The 10,765-nt window shown below is 33.5% G+C and overlaps 1 protein-coding gene across 23 annotated transcripts in view; it reads left to right on the top strand.

The window, feature by feature from the left end:
• RIMS1 (regulating synaptic membrane exocytosis 1) overlaps positions 1 to 10,765 on the top strand; it is a 699,885-nt gene that overhangs the window by 551,275 nt on the left and 137,845 nt on the right. The window contains exon 25 of one of the 23 annotated variants that reach the window (XM_078155292.1): positions 3,326 to 3,355. The exons of the other annotated variants lie outside the window; for them this stretch is intronic. Within the exon in view, the coding sequence (XP_078011418.1) occupies positions 3,326 to 3,355 (30 nt within the window). The remainder of the gene's footprint in view (positions 1 to 3,325; positions 3,356 to 10,765) is intronic. 23 annotated transcript variants of the gene reach the window in all.

Here is a 10,765-nt window from a genome sequence, read left to right as displayed (position 1 = left end):
ATATTCTTAGATATCTGAGTCCTAAATGACATTCTTTTTAGAAATTCTTTGCATTTCCTCCACTTGTAAATCAAGCACTCTAAGGGTTTGATACCAAATAATTGTACTGCATATTGATCATATATGATGAGACCGTTGCTATATTATTGCCATAAAACCAAGAATTGCTTCTACAGATTAAAGGGGGATATATTTCAGATTTCCATTAGAGGATAATCACATTTTTCCCTTAAATACTGAATATTTGCTATTCATGATATTAATATTCACAGATGTCTTGCAGAGAAATTCATCAGTTTGTCAGGTTTCTGCTGAGTTGGAAGAACGAAAGTGACTGAGAATGAATTGTTCGTGGTTTTTCTTCTAAAATTTAGTTTTACAAGCTTATCTTATTATACTTAAAACTTTTTTGCTTGCCTGTTACTAGGTGTTTCTTCAATGATATATGTCTTTGAGAATCATAGCAATTTGTCTGTTCTTAAATTACAACTGCTAAAATATATTGTGGTATCAGAGGGATTTTTTGACATCTGTACTTCTAAATTTGTTTTCATTTTGATATATTATAGATAAATGCTTTGGATAACAGTGGTAGACAATGTCAAAGTGCTCAAAACAGTGAAACCCCAAGAATTCCCATGATAAGCCAAAATTTACTTGGCATATATATTTATGAATACGTTGATGAATGAATTTTAAAAATCTTTAGTTCCTATTTCTTGATAACACATTTTTTTAAATTAGCCCAAGTAATTGATTCTGACTCAATTGCATTTTGTTGTAAGAATTTCTTAAATATTTCAATTCATGAAAAAGATAGGATTTAGGTTGAAGTAGTATCCATTATACTTTCCTGTGAGTACACTTTATTCTAACAAGTCTGCTGTATTTTCTGACAATTTTAATATAAGTATATATATGCATATATGCATACATATATACTTACACATATATACATGCATATATAAATATTCGGTTTCTCAAGCAGAATAATACTCATTGAGTTTCCATGTTTAGAGTTAGTATGACACAATGGATAGAGAGCTGGCTTTGACTTTGATTCAAGTCCTGCCTCTGACACGTCCTGACTGTGTGACCCTGGGCAAATCACTTAATTTTTCGATGTTCTAGACAACTCTGTAAAACTCTAAATTTCAGAAAAGGTGCTGATCTCTTTATAGAAGTTTTTGTTTTGTTTTGTTTTTCCCCACATAGGCATTTCCCATCAATGAAATCATGGATCTATCCGAGTCCATTACACTTATTTGAGCTTCTTCTGTGCTACCAATTTTTCATTTTTTTCTTCCTTCTTTCCTTCCTTCCTTCCCTTCTTCCTTCTTTTCTTTATTTCTCAGAACAATTTTACTTGACAACTGCACTAGTTTAACTTTTCTTAGACTCACTTTTTATAAACCTCTTGGGACAAATATGGTAATATTTCTAATTTTGACTCCTTACGAAAGTAGAGAGTAATCTCCTTCTTAAATTACTCCTTCCTATACTCATGTACTATCTTGTTCCCAATATTTTTGCTGGGGTAATCAGAACATTTGTCTATATGGTTATTTTTCTTGAGTCAGTCAATCCACTACATATTCTTTCTTGTACTTTAGGATAAATCTTTATTATTAGTGAGAAAAAACTGAATAATGTCTTTGGAAGGACATAATTAATTCTTCTTGTCCATAAAATGTGTTTTGGAGCCTCTTAAAAATAATCTGCTCAAATAGGAAACTATATGTGCCCTGTGGGATTTAATTCTTAACAATTTGGTTCAACTGCCATTAATAAATGGCTACTATATGTAGAATATTAAATGGCTACTATCTGCAACCTGGTTTCAAATTAAACTAGGTTCTCCAAGAAATTCAGAGTTGAGATGAGAACTGGTCTATCCCAGGGATTTCAAACATGGTGGTCACATGTAGCCCACAACACTCCTGTGTGAGACACATCAGATTAAAACATCATTAGGAAATATTTACCAATATAAATAAAAATACAATAAAACATAGTAAAAAATTAAGATGTGGTTTTCTAAATCAATATGCAATCCACAGGGATCCTTATACATGGTCCCAGTTTTTAATTGAGTTTGACACCATTGGTCTATAACAGAATGAAAACTTACAGTTAGTAGAAAGTAGACTTGAAAAAAGAAGAGTACATATCCATGTAGTTTCTAGAGATGATGTTAAGTAAAGGATAGCTGCATAATATGCTATCACATCATAGAAGTAGGCAAGGGGAAGATAGCTAAGAATTTGGTCACCTACTAGATGTGTACTGACATTTTCCTAATGCAAAGGAGTGAATAGGATTCCACAATACTTGGTTTCTTATAATAATATCTTGGGATATTTTTCTGATCTAGAGGATAGAATGATTTTTCCCCCTGCATAATCATATGCTTTTGGTGGAAAGATGGGGGAAACTGTGGTTAATCTAATTTAGAAACCTACACAAAACATCACTTCAGTTTGGAGGTCTCATCCAGTAGATTTGCACTAGTAGTTCTGCTGACTTTGAGGCACAGAATATCTAAGACCAAGTTTTTCATGGATATACTGGTGAATCATGTAGCAGTTTATGAAACTTGATTGTCACTACAATCAGAAAAAGCTGAATAAAACACAGAATTCCACCATTTGCTACTTAATTCAAACTACTTCTCTTTTGGAAATAAGATTAAGGAATACTCTTCATAATGTAGAGATGTTGATGAAGTGAGGAAAATAGAGTTTATTTGGCAAATTTTTTATTAATGACCACTAGTACAAATTTTAGATGGGCTAGAGTGATACAACCTAGATACAACCTAAACTACAGAAAAGTAATTGTTATTAACAAATGTAAATATAAATAAAATAATTTCACAAATAATCACTCTGCTATAAAAAATAATGAATATATTTCCCCTGGACAATCTAATATCACATTGCAAACAGCTCTAGAGATAGTAGACAATTATGAGATTCCCAAAAAGTAGAAGAGAGATATCATGAACTTTTTGTTATAGATTATCTACATTTTCACTTCTTCATTTCTGTGATTTCATTTGACATCTTCTGAGGACTTTACTAAAGTCTGTTTGAAGGCAGTAGATTCCATCATCCCTTCTTTGATTATTTTTAATACCATATTTGATCCTGCCTCAACTTTGGCATCTCATGGTTTGTCATTACAACTTATCATATCACTTTTATACATTATATATATTTTTATTGTTCATGTCATTGTCTTATTACACATTTCCTTGTCTAACTATAAATTTGCTGATTTCTTTCTTTTGTTTCCATCATTATGTGCATTTAATTCATTGAAGAACAAGACAAATATAGCTCTTCCTCAAAAGGTAAATATTAATGTAACTTTTCTAACCCTTTAACATTGTTACCTTTCCATTATAAAATGTAATAGGTATTTTGTAACTTTGCTCTCTTGAATTTTAAAAAGTCAAAATTTTAATGAACAGATTAATTTAAAGTTATAATTATGTATCAAGTTCAGCATTGTTGCATTTAAATGTGAAATACATTTAGAAGGCTATAATTTTTTGAAAAGTGTTGAATAGAATATTCAGTGTTAATTGTCAGTGTATATGAATAAATTAGATGAACTCTTGAAGAAAGTACCATTACTTAAGGAAATTAGTATCTGTGTTTCATAAATCTGTATTTATTCATACATATACATATATACACAGATAAATCAGAGAGTATTTCAGTGTAACAAGAAGCTCCTTATCAATGTAATAAAAGTATCAAAGTTAATTCCATTTACTCTTCGAATTTTGGTCAAGAACTTAAGTCTCACCTTTTCTTCAAGAAGAGCCTAACCATATGATCAGGTACAGAAGGGGGAGCAGAAAGTTGTCCTAGGTAATAATCCAGATATGCTTCTAGGAATTTGATAGGAAGATAAATGTTTCTGTGCCTAACTACAACCTGTCTAGAATTGCTCCCTCCAAAGGGATGCAGTGGTTGTAAATTACTGGATATCCCCAAAAGAATGAACTACCAGTTCATATTTGATCTTTTCTTTAATCTTGTTTGAGGTAACATCCTATTTTCAGATTGCTCATTTGGTGCTCCAACTTATGTGGTTCTTTCACTATCCTTGCATACTACCCGGACTTTTCCTATATTGACAAGAGCCAAATGTTTTGGTGTGGATTTTCAAAATGTGAAAATTGCAACCTACCATTTTACAATCCTCATTGCACAGAAAGGACAGTTGCAATTTTCCCAATATTCTGCAATAGTTAAAATAGTTAAAATATTCTGCTCATTAAATACTGAGCTCTCAGTGCTATTATGAAGTCCCCGTTTTACCCTTACCAGCATAAAGACCTCCAGAAATGCTAGTATTGTGAATACATTGCCATCCTTTTTTGAATGCTTTAAATTCCATTGCACCATACTTCTTATCATCCTGGTTTCAAATGTATCACTAGATGACATGTGTTCTTTTTATTCCCATGGTTTTGCACTGCTTTCTGTGCATTCTGCTTTTGCCATTAAAGTACATGCTACATGGCTACATGGAAGGAACACACGTCCTTTGGGTTCAGAAGGATTAAAGTGAGGCCCAATGCAACTGAAAGGTATAGAGTCCTTTAATTATAGTTAATTGATAAACTTTACCATAGAAATGTCAGAATTTAATAGTTCACTTCAGAATTCCACAAAGCAGTTTAAAAAAAGTAATGCTCTACATTTAGAGCAACAAAATCAAGCTGCCTTTGTAAATAAATCTATCACCTACCAACCAAATTTTATTAATGGAAAATGAAATTAAAATGGTAAGCAAGGCAGTGTGGTATAGGGGAAAGAAGGCTGAATTTTAAGTCAAAGGTCCAGGGATATTTAAATACCTTGTATAGTCTTGGGCAAATTAATTTACCTCTATGGGCCTCCATTTCCATACCTCTAAAATGAAGGAGCTATCCTAAATCTTTAAGGTTCCTTTGAACCATAAACCCTATGACCCCATGAGTCAGTTTTGAGGTCCAGATTGACTTGGAACAATTAAAAGTTTTGTCTGGAATCCCTACAATAGAGATAATTTCCCTGCTAGCTATGTGCTGGACCTTTAGAACTAGATTGAAAATAGAGAAGTCTTCCTGGTTGTTGTACACTGATGGATTTAATTTATGGTCAAGATTTTGAACTAATGGTCCTCTATGGCCAGTGCATACTACATGCTAAAGTGAGTCTCCAGAGTCATCATTCTAGTTTTCAAATTGCTCAGCATTTCTCAGTGAGACAGTTGAGTCATAAAACTATTGCCCAGAATACCCACCTCAGCCTTACTATGATAATAAATCCTATAATTATGCCTTGGAGGAAGGCCACAAAGGCTTCCCTCATAATGGTCACTGCTACTCAGTTTACAATATTCTCACTGCAAATTGTAATGGGGACCTTGTTCCAGAATATTTTCTTCCATTTAATGAAATATATCCAATGTATCTGAAAGAGGTCTGTCATCTTCTGGAGATGGGAAAATGGGAGGAGGAACTAACAATGTCCATATTTCTGTTTTCCTTTTAACAGCCTATTACATAACAACATCAAGGCTGTGACAGACCAAAATGTTCTGATAGGTACAAGTTCTTAAAAGTCGTCAGTTAAAAAGCATTTTTATTCCTTTACATCCCTTGTATTGTATTCCCTGAAAAACTGGATAAATCCTACTAATGTAATTTTGGAAATGCATCAAAATGCTGGTAAAAAGTGCAAAGTAGAATCAGAAACTGGTTTACAGACTTTCCTTTTGACTTAAGGGTGAAAGTGAATAGAAGAATTAACTATCCAGGAAGCATTAACTTTTTTTTAAGCACATCAAAATCACTTTTTAAAAAATCAGTCCTACAATCATAGACTTATCATAGACTACAATCATAGACACTTATTAAAAGGATCAGTTTCATTCATTCAGTTGTACTGAGCTACTGTATAGTACAATGTGTACTGTGTTATAATCACATATATATAGAGAAAACTAAACTTCACATGGTTAAAACAAAAGACCACCTGGGAAAGAATTAATAATCAATCCACAAGTGTTTATTAAACACCTACAATGTGTCGAGTACTAAGCACTGCAGATACAAAAACAAAAATGTACAGTCCCTCTCCTTGAGGAGCTTCCACTCTATCAGGGAAGGCAATATGTGCATATAAAAATATATAACAAAAAATGGAAAACAAATTATTGTCAGGGGATGTAAGCAGACAAGGGGATCAGGAAAGGTTTCATTTAGAAGATGGTGTTTAAGCTGAATTATGAAGGAAAAAGGGAGTTTTAGAAGGCAGAAGCAGAGGAGAGGAGGCAGTATGTTCCAGCCACATTCAAAAGACAATACAACAACAAAGAAGATGAAGCCAAGAAAGCTAGGTCAGCTGAACTATCGAATTTAGGAAGGGTAGTCATATGTAACAAAGCTGGAAAATAGGTGGGGCAGGGAAGTGAAGAATATTAAATGATAAATAGAATAGTTTATATTTGATCTAGAGGCAACAGGGAGCCACTGGAATTTATTAAATGCAGTAGAAACATGGTCAAACCTGAACTCTGCAAAATCTAATTGGTAGTTGTGTGGAAGACAGACTGGAGAGGAAAAACACTTGAGTCAGGAAGACTAAATAGGAAACCATTGCAATAGTCCAAGTGAGACATGATGATGACCTGGATTGGGATAGTGACCCAAAATAGAGAGAAGGGGATAGATGTCAAAGATGTTTTTGAATTGAGACATGATAAGATTCGACAATTGATATTTAAGAAGAGTGGCAGGCTAGGGTGATGCTGAGGCTATAAATCAGAGTGATTGGAAGGATAATTAGAGCCCTCAAAAGAAACAAAGAAGTTAGGACAGGGTTGTTTGTATGTTTCAACTTTGAGAAAGAATAAAGTTGTAAGAATTATAATCTCAAACCCAGCTGGCTTTGTAAGGAAAGTTCTAGACCTACTCAATGTCAAAATGCAGCTTATTCAATAAGAGATATTTCAGTAGATAAGCTGGTCTTCCTTCCATTAAGGGCTAGCAACTTCAGTTACAATAAATGCAAATAAGTGTGTGATCTCTTAGTGAGATTAAATTCATGTGAACAAACTGAAAAGGGTTTTCCGCAAATAGTTCTCTTTGACTATCTCATTGTTAGCTAAATCTTTCAACATACTCACTATTACTATGATAACTGTAATCACATTGCAATTATGCATAATTAATGAATTCATGCTAGCGTATGTGCAGTGACCTTAGTCTCACCATGGAAGGTGCATTATGTTGCACTGACAGATTATAGGACCTAACTTTCTCTGAAATGTCTGCTAATAGGAATATGCTTTGGAAATAATGGTTGATATTTGAGGATTTATCAACTGGAAGGATTTTGAATTGACATAGTTGTCTAGTGAAGGAAAAAAGGGGGAGGTTCTTTCTCTTTCTGTTGAGCGCATATCCAGATATAGCAGAAGTTGCTTAAATTTCATGGCCATAGGTTTTCTCATTTATTGTGTGAGGCTGATGATAGGGTACTTACATGGATTTGTATAGCAGCAGTTGTTTGAATATAGTCTCTGTCTTGTTTGTCATCATAATGTTGACACACTTATCAACCAAGCCTTCACTGCAACTTTTGGGGACTCAGAAGATAAGAAATTCTCCAAAAACCATTTGGTGCCATAGGATCCCTCTCTCCTTCTTTGCAGATTTTTTTCACTTAAATAGAATTATTTAGAGGGTTTTGTTGGTTTGTTTTTGATCTGCAACTGTTGTTTCATTGATGCAGCTAGGTAGCACATTGGACCTGGAGTTAGAAAGACCTCAGTTCAAAGTCTGCCTCAGACACTCACTAGCTGTGTATCCCCGACAAAGTTACTTAACCTCTGTCTGCTTGTAAAATGGGGATAATAACAGAATCTACTTTATAGAGTTGTGAAGATAAAATGAGATATGTGTAATACACTTTTCAAACATTTAAGTGCCAATAGAATGCTAGATATTATTTATCATTGTAGGGAACTCCTCTTACCACTGCAGATCAGCAGCTTCTCTACAATTTTTAATCATAGGGAGTTTCCTGGGGCACTGAGTCATTAAGTAATTTGTCCTGGAGGACACAAATAGTTGTATCAGAGGTGAGAATTCAACAAGTTGGTCTTCCTGACTCTAATACCATTTCCCTATTAAGCCACATTGCCTCTAAAACACAGATGATGTTTACATACAATTTTATTTCTGAGCAATATGTGTGTATGTGCACATGTGTGCATGCTAGAGAAGTTGCATGTCACAGGGATAAGATTGGAGACAGGGAAAGTTTTCTCTGACATGTACAACTCTAAGTTGCCAGTGAGTTACTGATCTATCTTTTGCATTAGTGAAAGGAATTTCCACTCTGAGAGTCCTTTGATACACTCAAAGATACATACTCCCCCAAAAATTAAATCAAGCAAATCTTTGAAACTTTTAGGAGTTTTTTACTCCTCAAAGATAAGTAGTTTCTGAGTTTGTTGATTAGCCATTTGTCTCTCTTCAGCATGGGTGAAATAGCTATTAAGAGTGATTTGTTTTTGCTCTCTCTGTGAATATCAGTACTGTCTTCATGTTCCCTCTTTATGTAGGAAGTGGAGAATGATTGAAGAAGAATTATTTATTTAAAAATTAACAGAGTTTAGTAAAAGAAGTAGGCGGACGTGTTCTAGTCAATGTTTGACAACTAGCCCTCTGAAAAAATGTACATTAAACACTTTGTTTAAGTTTAACCTGAAATTTTAATAATCAGCTGGCTCTCTTGAACCAGCTGGCTCTAGCACAATCCTAAGTAGAGGGGTTCTAAAGTTGATTTTTTAAGGGGAACCAAAAAACTTATTTATCCAATAGTATATTTACAAGTACAAAGTCCTGATTGTCTAAGCAAAGAAAAAAATGCTAGGTCCATTGAAGAATACTTATAGAGATTAAATTAATTAATTTTGTTCATTAATTAATCAATTAAGATCAAAATCAAGTGATTATTTCTATTTCCCTCCCTGCAAAAGAGTCAGTTATAGTCCAAATATGAATGGAGCACAGCAGCGTTGTAAAAAAAAATGACAGAGTGCCATCCTAGAAGACTGCCTTTTATACTGCCCAGTTGCCCAAGAATGCTTCAGTTATTCTTAAAAAATCTAACTGTATCATCTATTCAGGGACTAATATTTTCATTGGTGCTCATACATTTTTAAAGTGGTTTCAACTCTTGAGAAGTCTATGTCATTGTTTAGGAATTGCAGGGATTGATTTAAGCAGCTTAGCAAAATAGGTTTGATAAAGTCATTAGCTTAAGACAAGTCACAAATATGTGATTTGGGATTCTAGGGCTGTTATGTCAGTGTATGGGAATAAATGGGATATCTCACAAGATGAAAATCTTCCATTAAAAAAAATTCATTAAATTAAATTTGGGTCTTGCCTCTGCAAGAAAAAAATTAAGCATCTCTAGTAAACATACAGTTATAATACATTTTTTATGTTTTCCTGGTAAGAGAGGTTTACTACTTTGGGCATTTATTTCAGTTTCTGGTTCAAAGTAAATATTCATCCACATAATGGACAGGACTTAAATTTACTTCATGCTCTTGCAGATTGAAATATCTTTTTCACGGAAATAAACATTGACATTTCTGTAATGTCAAATCATTTTAAGTCCTGCCTATATGTATACATGTGTTTGTGTGTTTTCACATACATGTATGCATGTTAAAGCACATAAGACAATTGTAGGAATTTGTTGATATGATAGATCTTTTGATTATTTAGACAACATGAAAAGGGGGCATGTTAAATTCCTTTTTATGGAAAAAGTAACCTGAAGACTATGACATTGTGGAAGATGTCTGTAATGAATTCCTTTAACCTAATGATTTCTTATATTTGGTCATTTATTATAGAAGAATAGAATTTGTCAAGTGAAGCAATAATAAATGAGCTAGGGGAATTATTGACTACAATTTTCCATTTGTTCTACAAATGGAAAGATTCAAATCATCAACTTTAATTATCAGTGTATTTGAAAACTGTGCATTCCCATTGGAAAAAAATATGATCATATTCAACTGCATATTTACGTTAATGGCCATAACAATAGGATATTTTAAAATTCATATTATATAAATATTTCTATTTCTATCTGCTCCCTAAAGGAGAGAATATCCTAGAATTTAGCAGTTTTTCAATCTATAACTTTTGCTCCTACTTTGGAAATGATAGCCTGGTGTTTCTGTGCCACAGTTACGTAAGCCTTCTCATCTTTGACTCCTGTTTAATCTCTGAATATTTCTTTTTTTGAAAAATAATTTATTGCATACAATTGCCTTTGGCAATGTAGATTGTGCTGATAATAAAATTGCTATAATGAATAAAGTGGAGATAAAAATGGCAAACCACTGATGGTTTGACAAAGAGTCAGACACAACTGAAATGACTCAACAACAAAACCAGAAATGTAACGAATAAAGAGCTGTCCTCCAAATCAAGACCTACATTGAAATTTCACTTCTAACAAATACTGTACATGTGACCCTGGGCAAGGCTTAACTTCTCAGCGTGACAGCCAACAAATTGAAGAAAGGTGTCCCCATTAGCAGAGGGAGACTCTTTGTTAGGGAGTTCTCTATATTGATCAGATAACCATTCTGGATCCCCTCCCTCCCAAAAGCTATGACAAATGAACAGGAAAACCCATACAACTATTACTCACTATATACTGGATTG

This window comes from Phascolarctos cinereus, unplaced genomic scaffold, assembly GCF_003287225.1.
Source record: "Phascolarctos cinereus isolate Bilbo 61053 unplaced genomic scaffold, phaCin_HiC Scaffold_5;HRSCAF=322, whole genome shotgun sequence".
Lineage (NCBI taxonomy): Eukaryota > Metazoa > Chordata > Mammalia > Diprotodontia > Phascolarctidae > Phascolarctos > Phascolarctos cinereus.
Note: the sequence above shows the minus strand (reverse complement) of the source record. Positions and strands in the feature narration are given on the sequence as shown.